The sequence below is a fragment of the Pristis pectinata genome, chromosome 9 (genome assembly GCF_009764475.1).
Source record: "Pristis pectinata isolate sPriPec2 chromosome 9, sPriPec2.1.pri, whole genome shotgun sequence".
Lineage (NCBI taxonomy): Eukaryota > Metazoa > Chordata > Chondrichthyes > Rhinopristiformes > Pristidae > Pristis > Pristis pectinata.
The window spans coordinates 38,674,569-38,701,164 of NC_067413.1; the positions used below are offsets into that span (position 1 = coordinate 38,674,569).

At 43.4% G+C, this 26,596-nt stretch overlaps 1 protein-coding gene across 2 annotated transcripts in view; it reads left to right on the forward strand.

Annotated features, from left to right (window-relative positions):
• The first annotated feature begins 3,607 nt into the window (after positions 1-3,607).
• The window catches only part of txndc5 (thioredoxin domain containing 5), a 33,141-nt gene continuing 10,152 nt past the window's right edge, over positions 3,608-26,596 (forward strand). Inside the window, exons 1-7 of one of the 2 annotated variants that reach the window (XM_052022759.1) lie at positions 3,608-4,015; positions 9,203-9,352; positions 10,311-10,416; positions 20,245-20,341; positions 21,366-21,481; positions 23,889-23,975; positions 26,264-26,434. In XM_052022759.1, coding sequence (XP_051878719.1) covers positions 3,837-4,015; positions 9,203-9,352; positions 10,311-10,416; positions 20,245-20,341; positions 21,366-21,481; positions 23,889-23,975; positions 26,264-26,434 — 906 coding nt within the window. In that variant the 5' untranslated portion in view covers positions 3,608-3,836. The remainder of the gene's footprint in view (positions 4,016-9,202; positions 9,353-10,310; positions 10,417-20,244; positions 20,342-21,365; positions 21,482-23,888; positions 23,976-26,263; positions 26,435-26,596) is intronic. The other variant, XM_052022760.1, reaches the window with a different exon arrangement.

Sequence of the window (26,596 nt, forward strand, 5' to 3'; positions counted from 1 at the left end):
TCAAGGGTGTTTTCAGCAATAACCTTGCATTCAAGACTTAACAGCAACTATTTAAGGCCCATAACATTTTAAAGATTCACCCAATGAAACTGATCCCACACAATTTAAAAATTCTGATCATCATTTTCTAATCCCACCATGACCCCGGCCACCCCTCCCTTTTTGTAACCTCCTCCGGCCCTCAACAGTCTTCGAATTCTGTGCTCCTCCAATCTGACCCTCACAGAAGTCAGATTTTGCCATCCCCTCATTAGCAGCTGTGCCTTCAGTGGTCAAGCTTCTAAGGTTTAGAATTCCCTACTTCACTTCTGGCCCCATTTACATGAATCTGTGAGATCCCAGTCAGCTGAGTAAAGTGCAAGGCTACAATGGTTGCTCAGGGTAGGGCCAGTGTTAGGAACTCTACTGTTGACGTACAGTAAATGTCTCATCTGATCTCATTGGACACTGCTGAAATTGGGCCCTGATGGAGCAGCACAGTGGCACAGCAGGTAGTGCTGCTGCCTCACAGCTCAGCGACCTGTGTTCAATCCTGATCTCCCGGAAGGTCGTCAACTTGTAATGTTAACTCTGATATCCTCTCCCCACAGATGCTGCCTGACCTGCAGAGTACCTCCCCCAATTTCTGTTTTCAATACAACCTATTCTTCTTTTGTCTGAGGTAGAAATACCAACAGAGCATTCTTTATTGGATGTAGTAACTCTCAACTAAACCGTAGTATCTATTTATAAGAGGTGATTCTGAACAAAGGAATAACTATACTACAGGCCATCCACAGGTTACGAACATCTGATTTATGGACACTCCTACATATGAAGCTCCCACAGTATTACTAACTTCAAAAGTCTGATGTACATACGTACGTTCGTTTCTACGACTGGCAGAACTAGTATCCTCTCCCTCTTCACTTTTAGTAATTGTTCTTTCTTATCAGTTTTATTCCATTCATTGTAATACAGTGGGATCTAGTTACCATATTGAGTGATTTTTGTTAATTTTTCCAACTTATGGATAAAATTGACTTATAGACATCTGTAAATATGGAACCTATTTGTTACCCTGGGACAGCCTGTACTAAGAACATAAGAAAATGGAAACGGAAGTAGACCACTTGGTCCCTCAAGCCTGTTCCACCATTCAATATGATTACAGCTAATCTGTCCTAGGCTTCATCTCTTCTTCTGTACCAGTTTCCCCACAATCCTCAGTTCCCTGATCTTCAAATAATTTATCTACTTCCATTTTAAATGATCCAGCCTCCACAACCCTGTGGGGTAGAGAACTCCAGAGATTCACCTCCCTCTGTGAGAAGTTCCTAATACACCTCAGTTTGAAAGAACTGCCCCCTAATCTTGTAACTAGGTCCCCTTGTTTGAGATCCTCCCACTAGTGGAAATATCCCAACATCTACCCTGTCATGTCCCCAAAAGACCTTGTATGTTTCAATAAGATCACCCCTCATTCTTCTAAACTCCAAATAGAGATCTAATTTCTTTTTTTTTGATAGGACTCTGCAATTTAAAACATGATTGCCTTCTAACTTTTCCTGCTTCAGTCATTAACTGCATTCCTCTCTCCAGATGCTGCCCTACCTGCTGAGTATTGCCAATACTTTCTGTAATCAGTTCAGTTATCCAGCATCTCCAGCTTTTACTGGAACCGCTAAACATCATGAATCTTTGCAGCTGATCGGAGAGAGCCAGTGTGTTCATAAGGTAACTAAAGATGTGGAGAGGATTACATCTTAAACTGTAAGATCTCATCTGACCCAAAAGACTGTGCAGCTCTCCCTCACCACTGCCCTGGAGGGTTGGCCTTGATTTGAGACAGCACAGTGGTACAGTTAGTAGAGCTGCTGCCTCACGCCCCCAGTGACCCAGGTCCAATCCTGACTTCTGGCGCTGTCTGTGCAGAGTTTGTACATTCTCCATGTGACTGTGTGGGTTTCCAGTTTCCTGTGCGAGTTGGTAGATTAATTGGCTTCTATTTGTCTTCGCACTTTATTTGTCTAACTGCACTGCACTTTCTCTAACTATAACACTATTTTCTGCTTTCTGTTTTCTTTTTATTACCTCAATGTAATTATGTAAGGTGTGATCTATCTGGATGGAACGCAAAACAAAAAGCTTTTCACTGTATCTTGGTACATGTGACAATAATAAACCAATACCAATAGTGTAAATTACCCACAGTGTGTAGGTACGTGGTAGAATCTGGGGGGAGTTGATGGGAATATAGGGAGAATAAAATGGGATTAATGAAGGATTAATGAAAGTGGGTGCTTGATGGTTGGCCAAAGGGCCAGTTTCCATGTTACATGACTCTAAACTGGTAAATTGCTAAATTGGTTTATTATTGTCACATGTATTGAAGTACAGTGAAAAGCTTCTGTTTGTATGCCATCCAGACAGATCATATACATCACATCAGTAAATCGAGGTAGTACAAGAGAAAAGCAATAACAACATGCAGGATAAAGTGTTATATTTACAGAGAAAGTGCAGTGCAGGTAGACAATAAAGTGCAAAGCCATGATGAGGTAGATTGTAAGGTCAAGAGTCCATCTTATTGTACAAGAGATCCTTTCAATAGTCTTATAACAGCGGAATAGAAGCTGTCCTTGAGCCTGGTGGTATACGCTTTCAGGCTTTTGTATCTTCTGCCCGATGGTGGGGGGGGGGGGGGAAGAGATAATGCCCAGGGTGGGAGGGGTCTTTGATTATGTTGGCTGCTTTACAGAGGCAGCAAGAAGTGCAGATGGACTCCATGAAGGGGAGACTGGTTTCTGTGATGTGCTGAGCTGTGTCTACATCTCTCTGCAGTTTCTTGTGGTCTTGGGCAGAGCAGTTGCCATACCAAGCCCTGATGTGCCTGAATAGGATGCTTTCTATGGTGCATCTGTAAAAATTGGTGAGAGTCAACGCCAAATTTCTTTAGCCTCCTGAGAAAGTAGAGGCACTGGTGCTATATTATTTAGTATCTATTTCTGTGCTAAAGTGGGACATGCACCTTCTACACAAAAATTGGAATTAGTTTAGTATTATTACAGGAAGCAACTGACTGACACAGGTAAATCTATTTGAAGACTAAAAGACATTGGGTCAAATTTTTCATGCCCTATACTTTGCAGCCCAGGATGCTTGACCAACGGAACACGACAGACCACTTCTTGCACTACCGTGGAGTTGTCTCTGTGTCTTTTTCTTGCATTAAGGCTGTGTTTTCTCTCTCTCTTCACTGTCTTGTATAATTTATGTATAATTTATATTCTGTGTGTTGTCTATACCTACGTGCCTGTGACGTTGCTGCAAGTTTTTCATTGTACCCATACCTCACCGTACTTGTGCACATTTTTATTTCAAAGATAAAGTTTATTCACAATAATATATACAAAAAGAAAAACATAGTGCAAAAGTCTTTACAATTCTTGGGCTCATTTGGTCAATACATTCAGTAGTGTCAACTTGTGCATAGGACAATAAACTCCACTTGACATTGTCTTCATTTGCAGGAATCTTGTTACTCGTCACCAAAAGCAATGCTAGCAGAGAACGCATCATACAACCGCGCTCCTCCCTTTGGGACGGAGAAGCATTTGATTGACAAGGGAGGCATTGCAATTGCGTGCGGGGGTTACCATCTGAACTGACGTGAAGCTGTGGTAAAACAGGCAGGTATTTCCCTTTCCCGTCTCTGCAAGTCGTCCAGTTTGCGGCTAACGGACTGCATTCCACGTAGACTTTTTTTTGAAATAAATATTTTGCTTTTGCAGACAGCGCTTGGTCTGCGTGCACTGTTATTTTAAAATTTTTTTTTGCAAGTACAGTCGAAGAGAATGGCTGCATTCAGATCCTTGTCCGCCTTGCCTCTACTGCTGTCTCTTCTGGGCGATTTGCGGGGCTCTCTGCAAGAATCCGAAGCAGTGGACCAACACAGTAAACACCTCTATGATGCGGACCTCTTCAGCCACGCAGTACAAACCACTCCTCACTTCATCATGTTCTTTGCGCCATGGTAAAGTTGGCTTGGCATCTTTTTCCTTATGTTAATTATTTAATGTGTTTATTTTGAAGGGGGGATTGCAAAGCATGATGTAGGGGTTGAATTCTCCTCTGGTGACATTTGCAGATGATACTTTGTTAAAGTGTATACCTAAAAAAGTCATTATTCAAAGTTCACATCCAGTTCTTGCTCAAAGTAAAACCTCAAGCTGAGGATAAAATAATGCAATACTAAGGGAATGATAAAAGGATCTGTTTTTTGCACGATAGCTTGTTATCCCCATTGTACTGAATTTCATCCTCCACCCATGTGGCCTGCGTGAGCTGTATACGTGGCACCCGAGGAAAAGCAATGGAAGATCAAGTTGCGTAACGTGCTTTTGCAAAAGCTGGCCAGTTTGTTTTGTGGGCGAGTGATTTTAGTACTTATTGATAAACGTCGTCTTTGTAAAAGTTGCATTCAGTGAGTGCTTACGGGCGCAACCATTTAACCTCACTCTGGTAAGAAGTACCGTGATACATAATCAGATCTTCCTCCTCCTACACTTCCTGTTAAATGTACAATGAGCAAAGTTCTTTACAATGAGCCAGACGATTCATCACTTCAACCCCCCTTCCCTTTCGTTTGAAGTCTAAAATTACAATGTTGGAAGAAACCAAATCAATAGATGCTGATCCCTGAAATCTGAGCTACAACATTTTATAATGCATAATGTAGAAATTATTTTGGGACATGGTTGCAGTCTGCTAACTTTTCAGATGTTTTAATCCTCACTGTTGGAAGGATATTTTGTAGAGGTAGTTTTGCACCACTCCTTCAGTGGAATTTTTTTAACTTCCTTTTAAATTAATAAACGCAGTTGACCTTGTAGTTAATGCATTATGATTTGGAAAAGAGCAACTTTTCTTGTCAGCTCTTTCAGATTCTGGCTTTCACTGAAGGTAGCCGATAATCGACCCCCTCAGAATGGCTGCAGTTCAGTTGTTCACCTACTTCAGGCTTCAATTGCGGGTCTCTGGAAGTACCTACATCTTAGTTTGACCTCAGCAACTGGTCTGGTGTGAGTTCCTACCAGCTTCAAGTTTCTTGGTACAGAGGGCCAGGATGTAAATGTGCTCTGGATGTGTGGATTGGTTGACTTCAGAACTAATGCAGAGGTCCTTGATTGTTGGATGTAGCTAACTTCTTGAGTTTTATTATGCGGGCAATGAAACTCATTGTTGTACTGTTAAAATAGATATTGTCCTGTGGGTGGTTGGGATCTATGTATGGTGTGTACAAGATAAGATATTTTTATTAGTCACATGTACATCGAAATACATCTTTTGCGTAGTGTTCAGGGGGCAGCCTGCAAGTGTCACCAACATAGCATGCCCACAACTTCCTAACCCATACGTCTTTGGAATGTGGGAGGAAACTGGAGGAAATCCACGCAGACATGGGGAGAACAAACTCCTTACAGACAGAGCTGTCGCTGGCACTATAATAGCATTAAGCTAACCACTACACTACCGTGCCTGCCCATTGCATAGTATGTGTTCAGCCAAGCATAGTAAATTATTGTAAAGGATTTTTCTTGTCATGGAGATACCTCACAGAAACAAGCCCTTCAGCCCACCAAGTCCGTACTAACCATCAAGCACATATTGTTACTCTGATCCTACTCTAACCCATTTTATTCTCTCCACATTCCCATTAACTCCCGTATCCCACTTCCCCCAGATTCTACCACTCACCTACACACTAGGGGCAATTTTCAGCGGCCATATAACCTACCAACACACAGTTGTGGGATGTGGGAGGAAACAGGAGCATCCTGGGGAAATCCTTGCGGTCATAGGGAGAACATGCAAACTCCACACAGACAACACCAGAGGTCAGGATTAAACCCTGGTCACTGGTTAAGTGTCATCAGCAATACCTACTGTGCCAATGTGCTACCCCTTCCCACCCACCCCTCCGGAATAGCTGAAGGTGGAAAAGTGGAACCAAGTAATGTTTTGAAAGTGATCAGTAAAAGAAAGGCAATGAAATGGATGACGCAGCAACAAGCCTTTGATGATTTATTTTTGATGTACTGAGACATTACAGGTCTTTGCTACCTCATTCTTAGGTGGTCCTTCAGAATTGAGGCACAGGAGACTACAGCTGCTGGAATCTGGAGCAACATCCAATCTGCTGGAGAAACTCAGCGGGTTAAGCAGCATCTGTGGGGGGGGGGGGGGGGCGCGAAGGAATTGTCAATGTCTCAGGCTGAAACCCTGCCAATTCCTTTTCGCCCTCCAGATGCTGCTCGACCTGCTGAGTTCCGCAAACAGATTATTTGTTCCTTCAGAGTTGAAGATGCCTTGGTCCCACTCCTGTTCTGTTGGCATTATGGAGTATTAAGAGTGATCCGCAGACTCCGTCACAAGGCGTTTGAGCAGGTGGGAAGGTCGTGTGACAGGCAGTGCCCTTTCCTCTAGGATGTTGAATATTCCAAACTGGCTTTGAAAACAATCCTTGAAGCATCTTCTCTGACCTCCTGGTAATCTCTTGCTTGACCTCCGTCCATGGTGGAATTGGGTCTGTTGGTTGTCTCTTAGAGTCAGGACTTGTGAGCAAGTGTAAAATGGAGATGCGTTGCCATGGGCAACCAACTGCTGGAAGAACTCAGTGGGTCGAGCAGCATCTGTGGAGACAAAGGGATGGTTGACGTTTTGGGTCGAGACCCTGCATCAGGACTGAGAGAATTTGTCTCCAACTGTGAGGATTCCTCACTATTCTCATTGTCACACATGTGACATTTAACATTAAGTCTTAACATAAGAATAGGAAAGTCGAGAGGAATTTCGCGATAAACTTGCGTACAATGGCTTGTCAATGGACGGACATCGCCCTTTGTTACTTGTAGTTTGTTGTACAACTCCTGCTTTACCTTTGAACACAGGGGAGCAAAACCAAATTGGTCACAGCCTCCAAGCTATGGTTTCCTGCTGTCCTAGATGACAGCCTGTGATTTGCTGCTAATTACATCTCATCTTGCATTTTTATAATTATTTAGAGCCACTGTCTCATTGCACCAATGACCCAGGTTCAGTCCTGACCTCAGGTGCTGTCTGTGTGGAGTTTGCATGTTCTCTCTGTGACCATGTGGGTTTCCTCCGGGTTCTCCGGTTTCCTCCCACATCCCAAAGACGTGCAAGTTGGTAGGTTAATTGACCGCTGTAGATTTCCCCTAATGTGCTGGTGAGTGGTAGAATCTGGGGGTAGTTTTTGAGAATAAGAAATGGAATGAATATAGTATTGGAGTAAATGGGTGGTTAATGGTCAGTATGGACTTGGGCCGAAGGGTCCTTTTCTGTGCTGTATGTCTCTGATTCTATGGAGAGTGGGCTTTGCGGGAAGGCCAGCATTTATTGCCTGTCCCCGAATGCCCTTGAACCAAGGTGTTTTCAGAGGTCAGTTAAGAGTTGACCATACAGTGGTGAATCTGCAGCTACATAGGATATGCTAGTAAGAATGGCAGATTCCCTTTCTGATAGATCATTAGTGATCCAGATAGGTTTTAATGGTAGCAATGGCCACCATTAATGACCTGACCTTTTATTCCAAATTAATCAGTTTTTAAACCTGTTTGGCTGGATCATTCTTCCAGGATTACTAGTCCAGCTACTGTGTCCATATTTGTAGCATTGATGGCATTCCATTGGGAACTGGAGTAGATAAAATAACCAATATTCCTGCTGCTTTTATCTTTGTGGTATTGCTGGGCAGAAATGAAGAAAGAGAAAAAGCATATGAAACAAAAAAAGTGGAGTTTGAAATAGCAGACACCTCTTGTTTTTCTCATTCCAGTGTGTGCACTTGGCTAAGATGATATTAATTATGGTCATGGTTAATTGATACAGTAAATTACAGATCGCCCCCCAGGTAATGATCAGGTTCTGTTCTTATCGATTTTTTTTGTCCATAAATCGGAAAATACACAAAAATCACTTGATATGGTAACCATACCTCCACAGCACTGTAATGAATAGCATCAGAAGCATACAAGACTGATGAGAAAGATCAATTACTAAAAGTAGAGAGAGAGAGATGAAATTCGTTCCCCCTTTCGTAGGAATGAAAGTTTGTACATACATTGGACTTTTGAATTTAGTAATATTATGGGAGCTCGTTCATATGCACAGATGCTCCTTTACAGGGCACTGGTAAGATAGCACCTGGAGTACTGCAGGCAGCTTTGGTCTCCATATTTAAAGAGGGATGTGCTTGTAGTGGAGGCAGTGTGGAGAAGGTTCACTAGATTGATTTCTGGAATGAGGTAAGGTTGAGCAGGTTGGCCCTATACTCCTGGGAGTTCAGAAGAATGAGGCGATCTTATTGAAGTGTAGAGGGATTGGTGTGGATTTGAAGAGGGTGTTGTCCCCCTAGTGAGGGTATCTAGAACCAGGGTGATTGGCTTCAGGATAAGGTGCTGCTCATTTAAGGTGGAGAAGAGGAAGAATTTCTTCTCTCAGAAGGTTGTGAACCTTTGGAATTCTGTACCCCAGAGAGCTATGGGGTTGGAATTAGTGAACATACTCAAGGTGGAGATTGACAGATGAGAGGGTCAAGGGCTATGGAGGGAAATGGTGTTAAGGAAAAGATTGGGCGAGCCTTGATCTGACTGAGTGGAGGAGCAGACTAAAGGAGCTGGCTGGCCAACTCCAGCTGCTGTTTCTTGTGTTCTTATGAGTTCACCAGTTCCCTTATTAGATCAAAGCTCTATCATCTGACCACAGTGGTGGTGGAGAGTTAAACAGCAAAAGGGCAGAGGAGATGACAAGAATACAGCCATGCTGTGTTCAAGGAGCTCTGCGTCTTCTCACAAAAAACGAGACTTAAGCCAACATGAGGCAGAAGTTCCAAGGGAGTTATCCAACCCTGCCTTCCTCCAGAGATGTGCATTTGATTTTCTCAACTGAATGGTTTGGACGCAGCAAAGACTGGGAGTCTCGACGACATCCAGCTGTGCTGTTGAAGACCATTAAGATGTTTGCTACTCAATGTGTCCCTGCAAATCTACTCCATCGCTGGTAGAGTGCATGAGAGTGAAGTGGTCTCCCTTGGAAAAATGAATGCATGATTAGCATAAGCTTCGGACTTCAAAAGAAACTTTAGTATTAACTCCACTCACCGTAGAGTTTCCCTGAATTGTGCTGTTTGTTTATACAGGTGTGGACATTGCCAGAGGCTTCAGTCTACATGGAATGAATTGGGGGACAAGTACAACAACATGGATTCACCTCCACTTAACGTTGCTAAAGTTGACTGCACCAAAGACACCCAGATCTGTTCTGATCATGGAGTCAGGGGATACCCTACGTAAGTGCCGGATTTGGAAGTGGGGTTCCTCTGAAGATATTTCTAAATATCTTGCAGTCCAGGGAGAAGTGAGCCATGTGCCACTTAACCAGCTGACGGTTTGTATTCTCTAAAGGTGTATACTGTTGTCATTATCTAAGGTTTGTTCAGTTTGCACCTTGCCTTTTGAATAGATGAGAAGAGGGACTGATTCTGTTTCAGAATCTCCAGCCTTAGTTTTGTTACAGTGAAAATTTGTTTTATCACAAATGTTTACGGCAGGGAAAGAAGCTGTTTGGCCCATTGAGTCCATACTATCTTTATGTTAGAGCAATACAGCTGGTTCCTCTCCCCACAGCCTTGTAAATTCTGTCCTTTCAGGTACTCATCAGCTCTCTTTTGAACACTACAGTCAAAACTGCCCTCTCCACCCCTCCTGACTGTGCATTGCTGTGTTTTTTTTTAAATCCTCCTGTTACTTAAGTCTGTTTATTGTAGAATTGGCCTGGTCCAAAATTATTCCCTACAAAACTGACAAACTTGTACAACTAAACAGTGGAGCTGACACAATATTCTGCTTGAATGTATTCTGTAAATATTATCTTCTACAGTGGTTGGAGAAGGTTGCTCCCTCTGAGTTGAAATACCCCTTTACTGCAGTAATTAAGCTTCTGTGATGCAGGGTGCAGCTTCATTGTTGCATTGTTGGCTCTAATCAATTACTGCAATGTTAGTTGTCAGTCCAATTGTTATCTGTTCACCTGTCATCCCTGTTCCTCCACCCCCTAATGTCCCTGAACAACTATGTGTGAAAGATCACCTGGACGTTGTAATCTATCTTGGGTGTTTCATTTTCCCTTTCAAACTTTGTCCAAAATTTGTTAACTGCTCAATATTTTTGATGCCGCCATTGGGCGCGTCATAGGGCTGCTCTGCAGTTTCACTTTCCCCAGAGTGTGTGTTCTGATTTATTCTCTAGACTGAAGTTGTTCAAACCCGACCAGGAAGCAGTGAAGTATCAAGGGCCTCGTGACTTTCAGTCTCTGGAAACATGGATGCTTCAGACCCTGAATGCTGAACCTGCTGTAAGTCCCTCGGAGGTCACTTTTGCAGTGTAAATTGTTAAAGCGAGAAATAATGACAACTGACTTCACGGTACCACTAGGGGTACAGTGGCAGTGATCAAGTTATTGGGCTAGTTATCCAGAGTCCTGGATTAATGATCCAGGGGTGCAAATTCAAATCCCAACACGGCAGCTGCACTCAGTTAATTGAATAATCTGGTATTTCAAATGGATCTGTAAAAGTGACTGGAAGGGTTCACTCATTTTGGAAGATAATGTGACATTTAGTTTCTTCTACATCAGAGAAACCAAACACAGATTGAGTGACCTGTTCTTCCAATTGCCTGTTGCTTTAATTCTCCATCCACATACAGTGGCATGCAAAAGTTTGGGCACCCCTGGTCAAAATTTCTGTTACTGTGAATAGTTAAGTGAGTAGAAGATGAACTGATCTCCAAAAGTCATAAAGTTAAAGATGAAACATTCTTTTCAACATTTTAAGCAAGATTAGTGTATTATTTTTGTTTTGTACAATTTTAGAGTGAAAAAAGGAAAAGAGCACCATGCAAAAGTTTGGGCACCCCAAGAGATTTGAGCTCTCAGCTAACTTTTACCAAGGTCTCAGACCTTCATTAGCTTGTTAGGACTATGGCTTGTTCACAGTCATCGTTAGGAAAGGCCAGGTGATACAAATTTCAAAGCTTTATAAATACCCTGACTCCTCAAACAATCAGCAGCCATGGGCTCCTCTAAGCAGCTGCCTAGCACTCTGAAAATTAAAATAAATGATTCCCACAAAGCAGAAGGCTATAAGAAGATAGCAAAGTGTTTTCAGGTAGCCGTTTCCTCAGTTCATAATTTAATAAGAAATGGCAGTTAACAGGAACGGTGGAGGTCAAGTTGAGGTCTGGAAGACAAAGAAAACTTTTCGAGAGGATTGCTTGAAAGGCAAATCAAAACTTCCGTTTGACTGCAAAAGACCTTCAGGAAGATTTAGCAGACTCTGGAGTGGTGGTGCACTGTTCTACTGTGCAGTGACACCTGCACAAATATGACCTTCAGGGAAGAGTCATCAGAAGAAAACCTTTCCTGCATCCTCACCACAAAATTCAGCGTCAGAAGTTTGCAAAGGAACATCTGAACAAGCCTGATGCATTCTGGAAAACAAGTCCTGTGGACTGATGAAGTTAAGATAGAACTTTTTGGCCGCAATGAGCAAATTATCTTTGGAGAAAAAGGGGTGCAGAATTTCATGAAAAGAACACCTCTCCAACTGTTAAGCACAGGGGTGGATCGATCATGCTTTGGGCTTGTGTTGCAGCCAGTGGCACGGGGAACATTTCACTGGTGGAGGGAAGAATGAATTCAATTAAATACCAGCAAATTCTAGAAGCAAACATCACACCGTCTGTAAAAAAAAAAGCTGAAGATGAAAAGAGGATGGCTTCTACAACAGGATAACGATCGTAAACACACCTCAAAATCCACAGTGGACTACCTCGAGGCACAAGCTGAAGGTTTTGCCATGGACCTCACAATCCCCCGACCTAAACTTCATTGAAGATCTATGGATAGACCTCAAAAGAGCAGTGCATGCAAGACGGCCCAAGAATCTCACAGAACTAGAAGCCTTTTGCGAGGAAGAATGGGCGAAAATCCCCCAAACAAGAATTGAAAGACTTAGCTGGCTACAGAAAGCGTTTACAAGCTGTGACACTTGCCAAAGAGGTTGTTACTAAGTATTGACCATGCAGGGTGCCCAAACTTTTGCTTTAGGCCCTTTTCCTTTTTTGTAATTTTGAAACTGTAAAAGATGGAAATAAAAAAGTAATCTTGTTTAAAATATCAAAGAAATGTGTCATCTTTAACTTTATGCCTTTTGGAAATCAGGTCATCTTTTACTTGCTTAGCTATTCACAGTAACAGAAATTTTGGCCGGGGTGCCCAAACTTTTGCATGCCACTGTAAGCTTGTAGAACAGCACCTCTTTCATTCATTTGCTTTGCTGCCTCCCATAATGACTTTGGCGGTCTTGTTTTCATTTATTGTCACATTTGAATTTGCCCTTTAAAGACTATTCTTCTAAACAATTAAAAGCCTGTTTGGAAAAATATAATTTAGAAATGGTGTATATTTAGCAAATGAGAAGGGTTTGCATTGCTTATATAAAATGCTTAAAAGTTTGCTTTCCTTAAATAAAGTAATGGACTTGCTAGTTTAACAAATGGACTACTGGTTTTGAATCTGAGGCGTGGGCTATCCTTGGCTTCTTGTGTCCCTTTGGTCTTCCTCCCTATGTTATCTTTCCCACTTGTATATGTGTTAAAACATGGTACCATTTTAACCCCTCAATAAAATCTGTGGGATATGTCTTTTATTCACTCAAAAATGTCAGTGTAGTTCTTCAGGGATAGAAATCAGAGGATGGCTTTGGGTTTCCTTGGTTGCATTTTTATTCTTGATTATTGTTTGCTTTTGCTTCTCGTGGTATAAATCTGTCCTTGATTGCTTGTGCTAAATGTGTTATTTATTCTTAATTTTTTGGAATTTGGATATTGCTCATCCCTACTTGCCCTTGAGATAGTGGTGAGCCACCTCCTCATACAGCTGCAGTTCTTCTTGTGAAGTTGCCCACAAGGTGCTGTCGGGGAGGAAGTTACGGGGTTTAAACATAAACCTGGAACAGTACAGTGCAGGAGCAGGCCCACAACGTCTGTGCCAAACACGAGGCCAAATTAAGCTAAATCTCCTCTGCCTGCGCATTATCCATATCTGTCCATACCCTGCATATTCATATGTCTGTCTAAAAGTCTCCTAAATGCCAGCATTGTATTTGCTTCAACCACTACCCCTGGCAGCCCTTTCCAGGCACCTATCATTCTCAGTGTAAAATGTTTTACTTTGACATGATTATCAAGCACAATTTTTGTTTCTTACAAATTTTCTTAAGCAAAACATTTCTTTTTGGGATTCACGTAATAAGAAGTATTTTTAATTGACCTTTAGTCCAATCACATACAGATAATACACAATCTTTTTCCCAGGGTAGAAATATCAGGTACTAGACGACATGTGTTTAAGGTGAGAGGGGGAAAGTTTAAAGGAGATGTGCTGGGTAGGTTTTTTTTACACAGAGTGTGGTAGGTGCCTGGAACAGGCTGCCGGGGATGGTGATTAGACCCAGCAATGATCCAGGATGGGTGATAAATCTTAGAAGCCACAGAGCATGGAGAAAAGTTTCTTCAACAGGGTGGTTTATAACTGAGAGAATAACCTGTTGATGGTGGTGTTCCCATGCAACTGAAACTCTTGACTTTGATTAGCATATTGGTTAGGCGGTACTGTTGTGAGTAGCATTGGTTGCACATCTGACAACATCGCTGAAATTTGGTTTGTTTGAAGTCAGTGGAACTGAATTTCAGGTGCAGAGTGCAAAACACAGCTGGTCCCCTGTTGCATAGTTACTCCCTGGAGAGGAAGAGGCTGAGGGCTGACTTGACAGTGGTGTACAAAATTTCAAGGGGGGGGGGGGGGGGCTGGATAGGGTAGATGGTCAGGATCTTTCTCCTCATGGTGGACATGTCTAAAACAAAAGGGCATAGGTATAAGGTGAGAGGTAGCAGGTTTAGAGGGGATCTGAGGGGGAATTGTTTTCACATAGAGAGTGGCTGGAACCTAGAATGTCTGTCTGAGGAGATAGTGGAGGTATTTACTCTCAACATTGAAGAAGTATTCAGACAAGCACTTGAATCACCAAGGCATAGAAGGTACATACCAAGTGCAGGTGAATAGGACCAGTATAGATCAGTACAGTCGTTGGCATGGAGATGGTGGGCTGAAGGGCCTGTTTGTGTATTGTCAGACTATGACACAAGCAATGGGTGATAAACTGAGTCCAACTGAGATGGGAACTTCCTGCTTCAAACCCATGGTCAAACTGGCATCCAGCATCCATCCATTCATTAATGCTTTATAAAACTCTGGTTACACTGCATCTGGAGTATTGCATTCAATTCTGGTTGTCCCATTGTAGGAAGGATATGGAGGCTTTGGAGAGAATGCAGAAAAGGTTTACCAGGATGCTGCCTGGATTAGAGGGTATGTGGTATGTAACACAGCTGATTTGATTAATTAATTGCAACTTGTGACAGTTTTTGCAAGCTTTTAAATCCTGGGAGAGAGCAAGGAAAGGATCACACTTGACTTGGCATTTGGAAAATAATAACCAATTAAGATTTCCTTATACTTTGCTGAAGAGATTCACCAGGATGTTGCCTGGGATGGAGCATTTCAGTTAAGAGGAGGGACTGGATAGGCTGGGTTTGTCTTACATGGAGCAGAGGATGCTGAGGGGTCTTGGTAGAGGTGTACAAAATTATGAGGGGCATAAATAGACTTTCTCTCACAGCAGAGTTGTCTAAAACTAGAGGGCAGAAAATTGAGGAAAGAGCTTTCGAGGGGGTCTGAGGAAGTTTTTTTTGACCCAGAGGGTGGTTAGCATCTTGGACACATTGCCTGAGGGAGTGGTGGAGGCAGAGACTTGCACATCTGGAAAGTATCTAGAGCGCACTTGAATTGTGGGTTGTGGATCAAATGCTGGTAAATGAGATTAGTATTGAAGGGTATTTGATGGTCAGCATGGACATGGTGGGCTGAAGGGCCTCTTTCTTTGCTGTATGTCTGAAACTATTGTTGAAACATCTGTTTAATTTATTGAACTTGATATTGGACAGTCACTCGTAGATGGATAAGGAATACCGATACCATGACTTGGGATGTCATAGCTGTGTAAGTCATTGGTGAGACCGCACCTGGAGTATTGAGTGTAGTTCTGGTCGCCATACTATAGGAAGGCTGTGATTTAAACTAGAGAGGTTGCAGAAAAGATTCACAAGGAGGTTGCTGTGACTGGAGGGCTTGAGTTATAAGGATAGACTGGGACTGTGTTCCCTGGAGTGAAGGAGGTTGAGGGATGACCTTATCAAGGTTTATAAAATCATGAGGGACATAGATAAGGTTAGGGTTAGGATGGTCACAGTCTTTTCCAGGGTAGGGGCATAGGGAAGATTTTGAGAGGGGAAAGATTTAAAGGGGACCTGTGGGGCAAGTTTTTCACACAGAGGATGGTGGGTATATGGAATGAGTTGCCAGAGGAAGTGGTAGAGGTGGGTACAATTACAACATTTACAAGACACTTGGACGGGTACGTGGATAGGAAAGGTTTAGAGGGATATGGGCCAAATGTGGGCAAATGGGACTAGCTCAAGTACGTACCTTGATCAACAAGTTAAGCCAAAGGGCCAGTTTCCGTGCTGTATGACTCCATGATTAAAAGTTGCAGTACTTAAGCCTCTAGAATCAGTTCCTTTATTTTCGGAGGTTTATGACTTTATATTTAAAAATTAAGGTGGTGGGGGGGGGGGGCTGAAGGTCAGGATCTATGCAAATACATCGTTGCAGGTTTATCAGTGATTAGTAAACATCGTAGTAATTTAGACCACCATAAAACGAATGACAGCAAAATTGGTGAGGTGTACTGGATGGCAGGGGCTTTGATTTGCGATGGCTCATTCATCTGTGTCTAACTTTAGGCCACTGCCGTGTTTAAAATAGCCCTGAGAAACTGCAGTGGGGTACAGAATGTGCGAACATCTGGTGCTTGCAAGCTGCTGCTTGGCTGACTGATGAGGTGGCAGAACAGTCCCCAGTGGGAGTGACTACTTGGGTACAATGTTAGTAGGATTTTTCTGATATTAAGCGAATTAATCTTAAAGTGCTCAGTTGGTAGTCTGACCACTGGATTCCTAACTGTGAGCTTCCTCACTTCACTGCTAAAATAGTCTTGCTCTCAGGATCATGCCCCTTGTTCTGTCTTCCCCATGGAATTCCTTCATTTTAACCACCCTATTAACCATCTAAGCAGGATCGAGTTGTGTTACTGCCCGTGTCAGCCCCTTGTGCCCTGGTCCAGGTGTAGATGGCATCCTTGAAACTGCAGGAGGGTAAAAGATTGTCAGGGTCATGAAGATTTTTGATTTACATTGGTTAACTCATGTTCGTTTTAAGTGAGCGAGTTGCAGGTTTAAAATGTGAAACTCATTGTCTAATGAGTTTTGTGATATGTGGTTTGTGCAGAACAGCTGCTTCTTTGGATGGGATTTTTAACTTAGCAGTAGATCTCAAAACATAATGCGAGGGCATTACTGGACATTTATCAGGGCAGGCTGTGGAGGTAGGTTTTGAGGAGTGTTATGAGGGGCCCTGGCAGCTGAAGACATGGCTGCCAGTGATGAAGCAATGTACTTGGGAATCAATTACTTTGGGAGTAGGCAGGGCACAGTTGGAGGACCACAGTTATCACAGAACGTCATAGAGATGGGGAAAGACAAGACCCCCATCAAAGGACTTGAAAACAAAGGTTGACAATTTTGAACTCAAGACTATGGCTAGTGGGAAACTGTGGAGTGTCAGGAAGTCAAAGTGTAATAGGTGACAGGGCAAGGCAAGCTGTACTCCCTTCAGTGGAGCTGCACTTTGGAAGCAGAGTTCAATGTATAGATGACCCCTATGATATAGCTGTTCGGGTAACGGAAATTCACCCTCATGCAGAATTCACAGATCACTACCCAAAAATTTGAGATGCTGAGTAAAATTCACTCTCACAGGATTCATGTGGGGGGAGAAAAAGTACAATTTTTTTTTGACCCAAGTTTCTTGACACTTGCAAAGCTGTGTCATCTGGGTTTCACAGAATATTAAGAAATGAACCTTTATCTAGGAATGCAATGCCCCTCTTGCCCCACCCCTGTACTGCAGGGGTCGCCTGTATCGTGTGTTTAGCACATGATAAATTTCAAACCCCCATAAATCATCATAGAACATAGAACAGTACAGCACAATACAGGCCCTTCGACCCACAACGTTGTGCTGACCTTTAAACCTCACCTATCTAACCCCTTCCTCCCACATTTCCCACTATTTTAAATTCCTCCATATACTTATCTAGAAACTTCTTGAATTTGACCAATGTACCTGCCTCCCCCACCACCCCAGGCAGCACATTCCATGCCCCAACCACTCTCTGGGTAAAAAACCTTCCTCCGTTATCTCACTTGAACTTCCCACCCATTACTTTAAAGCCATGCCCTCTTGTATTGAGCATTGGTGCCCTGGGAAAGAGGCACTGGCTGTCTATCTATTCCTCTTAATATTTTGTACACCTCTATCATGTCTCCTCTCATCCTTCTCTCCAAAGAGTGAAGCCCTAGCTCCCTTAGTCTCTCCTCATAATCCATACTCTCTAAACCAGGCAGCATCCTGGTAAATCTCCTCTGCACCCTTTCCAACGCTTCCACATCCTTCCTATAATGAGGCGACCAGAACTGGACGTAGCACTCCAAGTGTGGTCCAACCAGAGTTTTGTAGAGCTGCATCATTACCTCACAGCTCTTCGAACAGAGGGTGGTGTAGAGTGCATTGGAATTGTCAAGTATAAAGGCAGGGTGACGGCTTCAGCAGCAGAAGAGCTGGGGTGGGAATGGGGGGAGGGAAATTGCGAGGATGGTGGAGTGGACTGGGGTGGGGTAGAGTGTGGCAAGGATGATTGGGTGAAGCATGAACAGGGTAGAGTATTGTCAGCATGCGGGTATAACTTGGGTCATTATCAGAGGATGTTGGCTTGGGCACCAAGTAGACAAGAAATAAGAGGGGCCAAGGGTGGATACGTGGGTAGGTTGGAGATCACTGTGTGGGATTAGGAACAAGACCCCCAACTAATCTGGTCACACAATGTGATCTCATACATCCATTTCCCCACTTCCTTTTCTGAGCAACCTTTGATGCCAAACAGACACAAATAAATTTACCCAGCAAACAAAACCAAACACAACCATCAATGGTGACTAGACCTCCAAATGAAGGTGGTGGTAGATGGAGCGTATTCTGCCTGGAGGTCGGTGACCAGTGGTGTTCTGCAGGGATCTGTTCTGGGACCCCTGCTCTTTGTGATTTTTATAAATGACTTGGATGAGGATGTGGAAGGGTGGGTTAGTAAGTTTGCTGATGACACGAAGGTTGGTGGTGTGGATAGTGTAGAAGGGTTAGGGCTGGGCTCAGAAGTGGCAGATGGAGTTCAACCTGGATAAGTGTGAAGTGATATACTTCGGGAGATTGAATTTGAAAGCAGAATACAAGGTTAATGGCAGGACTCTTAGCAGTGTGGAGGAACAGAGGGTTCTTGGAGTCCACGTCCATAGATCCCTCAGGGTTGTCATGCAGGTCAATAGGGTTGTTAAGAAGGCATATGGAGTGTTGGCCTTCATTAATTGGGGTATTGAGTTCAAGAGCCATGAGGTGATGTTGCAGCTCTATAGAACTCTGGTCAGACCACACTTGGAGTATTGTGTTCCGTTCTGGTTGCCTCATTATAGAAAGGATGTGGAAACTTTAGAGAGGGTGCGGAGGAGATTTACCAGGATGTTGCCTGGATTGGGGAGCATGTCTTATGAGGATAGGTTGAGCGAGCTAGGGCTTTTCTCTTTGGAGAGAAGGAGGATGAGAGGGGACTTGATAGAGGTGTACAAGATGATAAGAGGCATAGATCGAGTGGACAGTCAGAGACTTTTTCCCAGGGCAACAATGGCTAACATGAGGGGACGTAATTTTAAGGTGATTGGAAGAAGGTATAAGGGGGATGTCAGGGGTAAGTTCTTTACACAGAGAGTAGTGGGTGCGTGGAACGCACTACCAGCAGAGGTTGTGGGGGCAGATACATTAGGGACATTTAAGAGACTCTTAGATAGCCACATGAATGATAGAAAAATAGGGGGCTATGTGGGAGGGAAGGGTTAGATAGATCTTAGAGCAGGTTAAAATGTCGGCACAACATTGTGGGCTGAAGGGCCTGTACTGTACTGTTCTATGAAGTAGACATTTGTAACACTGATCAGACCAACACATTTACAACAGAACCATATTAATGCTTAGAGGGAGTGTGAAACTGGAAAGGAAATGGATACATTAGAAACTAGACCAGGACCTCAGTGATAGAGGTCATGATTCAGAATCAGAAGATTTATTTAGACTAGCAGCATAATCTTGGGTGGGTAGGTGTTAGGGAACTGTATTTTTTACTTTTTAAAAATCAATGCTGAATCTAACAGTTTTAGATATCATAATGTTACTCACCACAAGAACAAGTACACTGCTGGTTATAGGCTTCTAATCATAAAAGTAACCCTCCAACATCACCTCCGCCGCCAGTTTTGGATCTAAATTGCCAACTTGCTTTGGATGTCATGGGCTCTAACATTTTGGATAAGTCATCCACGTGGGTCCCTGTCAAAGCCTGTCAAAGTACTTGGTTTTGTCCACAAGTAGCTCCAGTCCCACATCAACTCTTTGACTTTAAAGGCCACCTCACTAGGCAGCGAGTCAGTTGCATCAAACAGCTGCCAATAAGTAGGAAAGCCCAGTAGTTCCTTTGCAGGTCAGGTAAGGAGACAGTAATTAGAGCACGTGTTGAGCTGTCTGCCTGGATTACATAGGAGCTGTGGTAAACAGACACCGCATTCAGGAGATGAAGGGAGATAATGCATTGTTGGACCATGTGCAGGTAAATGGGATTAGTTGGATGGGCATCATGGTCGATGTAGTCATGGTGGGCTGAAGGGCCTGTTCCTGTCCTGTATTGCTCCATGTTCTATATCCACAGTGGAAAATAGATATTTCCTTGAGGAGAATATCCTTGTTGCCAGGTAAGCATTTGCATGTAGTTTTGTCTCCTTGTAATTGCAAAATGTGATTATTTTATTTTTAGTGGTTATAAACAATATACTTTACTCTCTTTAGCAGGCTGAATCAGAACAGGAGCCTCCCACAGTCCCAGAAGCCAAGCAGGGCTTGTATGAACTCTCAGCCAACAACTTCAAGCTGCACACAGGACAAGGTCTGTTTTACACTAGTTTAAGTCTTTTGTTTCTATGGATCGCTAGATGTGTTGACCAATGTTTTTAAAAAAAAAAGTTAGTCCTAACAATTCCTCTCTTATAGAATTGGTTATCAGTTCTTCTTTGTTTTAAACAAATATTTTGTTGCACTTATTGCCCTATGAAACACGGCCTTTTAAATGCAGTATGGAATCGCCTGAATAATTTTTAGCTCAACTAGTATAGAGACATTGATGTTTGATTCTGAATATTGAGAAGTTCATAGTGAAAGTAAAGGTGTGTCCATCTTTCATTCTTTGGGAAGAAGGCTTTGTTACACTTCCATGTAATTTTGGGTGACCTGCATAAGTGTTCTGGCGTGACCTCGTCAGCCATTTTAACCTTCGTGTAGGGTGTAGCTTGTCATGACTGCCTCTCTACATAAAGGCTTTGGGTATGCAGGGAACTATTAGTGACACACTGCCATTGATGCACTGTGGCTATAGCTTGCTCAGTCTTCAGGACAGATTGCAATAGTTAAGCTAAGGCTTCCCCAAATGGGACATCCCAAATCCGTCTGCCACTTGGGCTAACAAGAATGCCATTAGCTCCAAGTTCCCCAACAAACTATGAGTCATCTTGACTTGGAAATGTACCACCTTTTCTCCATTGGCATTGGGTCAGGATCTTGGAATGAAGTGCTGTGGGAGCATCTTCACCATGCCAGCAGCAGAAGTGTAGGAATGTGGCCCCTTCTCGAAGCAGTGTAGGGGTACCAACCTCGCCAGGAATGCCTGTATCCTGAATCAATAAACTCTCTGCTTTCTACACTTGTGATGCTGACAAGTAAAAATTTTTCCAAATCCAGTGGTCAGAATTGCAAATTCCTTGGTGAAAACACGTACTTGGTTTACAAGAGAAAGAGATACAAATTTTAAAGAATTCTTATTTAGTTTTACAACTCTCTGTCTAAATTCTCATTGACTGTTAAATGCTTTCTTTTGTATAACAACCTCTGTAACCAGCAATAAAATTCTTTTCCAGGCTTTCACTTCATCAAGTTCTTTGCTCCCTGGTGTGGGCACTGCAAAGCACTGGCTCCAACGTGGGAGCAGTTGGCAGCGACCTTTGAGCAATCCGACATGGTGAAGATTGGCAAGGTGGGAGCATTGAGAGGAGCAGGAAATATCCTTCCTGGATAGGTTTAGAAAAGCATGTTTGGCGAGTGGCAGTGCTTGGTAGATTGTGGTACCTGGTAAGGGAACGTTGGGCTTAGGGAATGCTGTCTTGTAGACAGTCTGACGATCCATAGAACCATACAGCACAATACAGGCCCTTCGGCCCACCATGTTGTGACGCCTTTCAAACCACACCTAAGACTATCTAACCCCTTCCTCCCACATATCTCTCTATCTTAAATTACTCCATATGCTTATCTAACAATCTCTTGAACTTGACCAATGTATCAGCCTCCACCGCCACCCCAGGCAGTGCATTCCATGCACCAACCACTCTCTGGGTGAAAAACCTCCTTCTGACGTCTCCCTTGAACTTCCCACCCGTTATCTTAAAGCCATGTCCTCTCATTTTGAGCATTGGTGCCCTGCCATACAATATAAAATCATTCCAAGGTTAGTGTACGTTACACAGCCACTTCTCTCCCTGCTTCTCCTTGAAGACTAAAATTCTATTGAGCAAAACTATGGGTGTGTACCAATAATATGTGGAGTGGGTGTGAGAAATAGCCAAGTAAGCGCTCTGTGGTTAGTCATGGGCACATGCTTTACATAGAGATCTGGGAAACTCTCAAGAATTCATTGCATTTCACAGTGGTTGGATGGATTATTATTCCCAACACTACTGTGTGCAGTATTCTATAAATCTTTACTATCTCATGCTTGACAAGGCCATTAGATGAAAAAGTCAATTGATATTCTAATTGCACTCAAGATAATACAATGTCAATTCCAATGGCGAGGATTTTGGCTCTTAGAGCAGAATTGCCTGTGATTCAGTGAGGGAATTCTCCAGTTAATGGGAGCACCGTTGACTGCCCACTTTAAGCCCGATGGTGGAGACCATGGGTGATACCATGCGCAATGTTGTTCCAGAGGAGCTTCAAGTAAATTTTATGACTTCTTGGGCAGTCTCTCGGGATCGAGGATGGATTGCTTCTACTTTGGCCTCATCAACCACCTTTGAATGGGCACCACAGACTCTTCAGCAGAAGGTAGCTGACAGGGCGGGGTGGTAGCTAGGTGGTGCACTTCTTCCGCTACTTGTGTGCTCCCAATGCACGGCGTCAAGGTTCTCAATACCACTGCAAGTGCTTCTCTTCTACTTTGACCAGTTGTGGGCCCAAGATTTGTAGAATTCAGTGGGGATATTGCATTTCTTCAAGGAGGCTTTGAGCACGTCCGTGAATCTTTTCCTCTGTCTGGTAATCTCCTCCCATGCCAGAGGTCAGAATATAATACCTTTATCAGGAGTCTGGTGTCATGCAAGCAAACAAAGGACCTGCCCAACATGGGTAACTGAGTGTACCAGAGGCCTCGATCATGGAGATGTTGGTTCATCATACCCACCATCTGGGCCATGCAATCTTCTCGCAGCTACCATCAGGCAGTAGGTACAGAAGCCTGAAATCCCACACCACCAGGTTCAAGAACAGCTACTTCCCTTCAATCATTTGGTTCTTGAACCACCCTGCGCAACCCTAATCACTACCTCAGTATAGCAACACTATGACCACTTTGCACTACAATGGATTTTTTTGTGTTCTAATTGTGTTCTTTCTTGTAAAAATTGTGTATAATTTACGTTTTTCTTGTGAATGTTGTGTATCTGATGCTATGTGCCTGTGATGCTGCTGCAAGTAAGTTTTCTACTGCACCTGTGCATACACGTACTTGTGCATATGACAATAGACTCGACTTTGACTAAACTCAACTTTGGCTTGGCAGAGGACGCTGATGTTGGTTAAATTATGCTTCCAATGAATTTGGAGGAAGTGGCTTTGGTGTATTTTTCCAGTGCCTTGAGATGCCTATTGTAGGTAGTCCAAGTCTCAGAAGCATTGAGGAGAGCAGAGATCACTGCAGTATCTGGCTTGACATTCCAAGACCCTAGTACCCTTGTCAATGATTGATGACATTTTACAGGGTTATAGATTTAAAGTGAGGGGCTTTAGATTACAGGGTGTAAAGAAAATTTTTTTTTATGCTGTAGGTGATGATAATGTGTAACTTTTTAACTGCAAGTTGTGGTGGAAACAGAATTGGATAGGCACTAGAGAGAGAGTAACAGGTTGTAGGGAAAGAGAAGAGGAATTGGGATTGAATGGATTTCTTCAGAGTGAGTAGGATGAACTGAATGGCCTCCTTACTGGAATGGTTCACTCCTTGAGATAATGATTGAATTTTAGGTTGGTGGGGGATTAAAGCTAACTAGCTTGTGAGCAGAGTTAACACTAGCTGGGGACACCAAGGACCTTCACTCTTTGACTGAAGCAGTATCCCTGCGGCACATTAGCGTTGTGATACCGATAGTGTTCTGATCCATTCCCAGGTTGACTGCACCCTCCATCAGCAGCTGTGCTCTGACAGCCAAGTGCGAGGATATCCCACGCTGCTCTGGTTCAAGGATGGCAAAAAGGCAAGTACTTTGTTTCTGTCAGACTGGATCTCCTTGCCTGGTCCAGTGACGTGCTGGACTCTGGAGTTCATTAAGTTCAGCAGCACTGGGACTTGCAGGGAAGCTGGGGAGTCTAACATCTGTCTAAAATGGTAAAATCAGTCTGCTGAAGTGGTTGGGTGTTGAAATTTCCGGATGCCATCCCCTCCTCTGTTCTTCCTCGTTCTCAGTTTGGATGGAGGGGGAAAAGTGAAATACTGCAGCAGATTGTGTCAAATTCTGTGAATACCTATGGTGGTGGATGAGCGGGGAAATTCCTGGAAATGGCTGTCTAGAAACTGAACCCATTTGTGCTTGTTTTTTTAAAATTCATAATTGTACATAAAAGGTGATCTTTGCATGCTTTGAAGTGTTTGCGTCTACTTTCTGATGATGAAGTCCTGCCCTTCGACCCATGATGTCTGTGCTGACCATGATGACAAATGAAACTCATCCCATCTACCTGAATGTGGTCCATATCCCTCCATTTCCTGCCTGTTCATGTGTCTCTCTATATGCCTCTTAAACGCCACTATCGTATCTGCTTCCATCACAACTCCTGGCAGCGTATTCCAGGCACCTACCACTCTCTGTTTTTAAGAAAAAACACTTGCCCTGCACAGCTCCCTTAAGCTTTCCCTCTCTCACCTTAAAGCTATGCTCTCTAGTATTTGACACTTCTGCCCTGGGAAAGAGACTAACTCTCTACCCTATCTATGCCTCTCAAAATTTTATGTACTTCTATCGGGTCTCCCCTCAGCTTCCGATGCTCGAGAAAACAATCCAAGTCTGTCCAACCTTCCCTTATAGCTAATACTCTCTAATCTAGGGAGTATCCTGGTGAACCTCTTAAGCACCCTTTCCAAACCCCCTATGTCCTTCCTGCAATGGGATGACCAGAACTGAACACAATCCTCCCAAGTGCAGCCTCACTAAAGTTTTATACAGCTGCAACATGACTTACTGACTCTTGTACTCAATGTCCCAACCGATAATGACAAGCATGCCATAGGCCGCCTTTACCACCCTCTCTACTTGTGTTGTCACTTCTAGGGAGCTATGGACTTGGATCCCAAGATCCCTCTTTTCACAACTTCCTGTTGTGAAGTCGCATTTCATGCATGTGATGTCCGTTAATTACTTATCCACAGAAATCGAGCCAAAAGGTCATGATTTGTGACCATAGAGAGTTCAAGGATTACGTCATGCTGAAAGTAGTGAACAATGTGTGATTCAAAATGTCGCCCCAGGAAGTCTTTGTTGTATGTTTAAAAATCATCCCCAGTAAAGTTTGATGTCGGCAGCCCTCAATATAGCTGCAGTTCCCAGGTTGCTCTGTCCCTATGGTGTCGTTGACTGAGGGAGGCTTGGGTTCATCGACAGCATTAGGGCACAATCGATCGACTTCCATGTTCTGGGTGGTCTCCATCATCATCCGCTGCACACTCCCTTTTTTGTTCATTTACTCCTCAACCCCTCCCCACAGAATTTGACCGACTTTGCGTGGCAGCCTGAGGCTGCTGTGGAGAGAACACTTTCACAGCCTTGACCCATTCGCCATGCTGTTGCTGCTATCGGTCCAGCAGGTAACAGTGTCTGTGAAATGCACAAGTCAGATTTTAACGTCTTTTAAAGGGAGTAAGCTGCACTGCTTTCTTAGAGTCATAGTTATACGGCACAGAAGTAGGACCTTCGGCCCAACTCTTCCATGCCAACCAAGTTGCCTACCTGAGCTAGTCCCATTTGCCTGCATTTGGCCCCCGGCCCCTCTAAACCTTTCCTATCCATGTATCTGTCAAAACGTCTTTTAAACATTGTAATTGTACCAACCTCTACAGCTTCCTCTGCCAGCTTGTTCCATATACCCACCACCCTCTGTGTGAAAAAGCTACCCCTTGAGTTCTCTTTAAATCTTTACCCTCTCTCCTTAAACCTAGGCCCTCTAATTTTACATATGCCTACCTTGGGAAAATGACAGTGACCATTCATCTTATCAATGCCCCACATGATGTTATAAACCTCTATAAGGTCATCCCTCAGCCTCCTACGCTCCAGGATTTCTTAAAGCAAAGAAATTGGAATTCCACGATTTTGGTGACTTCTGATTTGGTGTTTTGCTCTGTTTGGTGTGCCTGTGATGGGGGATTCCAATTTCTGGGCAAGTTTCTCATTTGTTGCATCTTATCTGAACTGGTAGAATGTATCCTTGCTTTTATGGAGCACTCGAATTGTGAAGCCTGTTTCGAAATAATTTCAAACCTCTTCCTTAGGTCGATCAGTACAAGGGAAAGCGAGATCTGGACTCCTTAAAGGAATATGTGGATTCCCAGTTGAAGGCTGCTCAACCCTCTGAAGATGAAGACAGTAGTGAAGATGAGGAAGAGGATAAACCTGAGGGAGAGGAGGAGGTGGAGGAGGTAGCAGAAGCAGAGGAGGAAATGGTATTTCAGACTCTAGGGGTTTTCGCTGGGGAGGGAACTTGCATGAGCAGTGTAGTTTTAATCCAGGCGAGCAAATGTTCTTCTAACCTATGCTTTCTTTTTAACCATTAATGCTTCTAGACTCCGAACAGTTTTAAGATGCTCCCCTTCCTGCAGTTAATT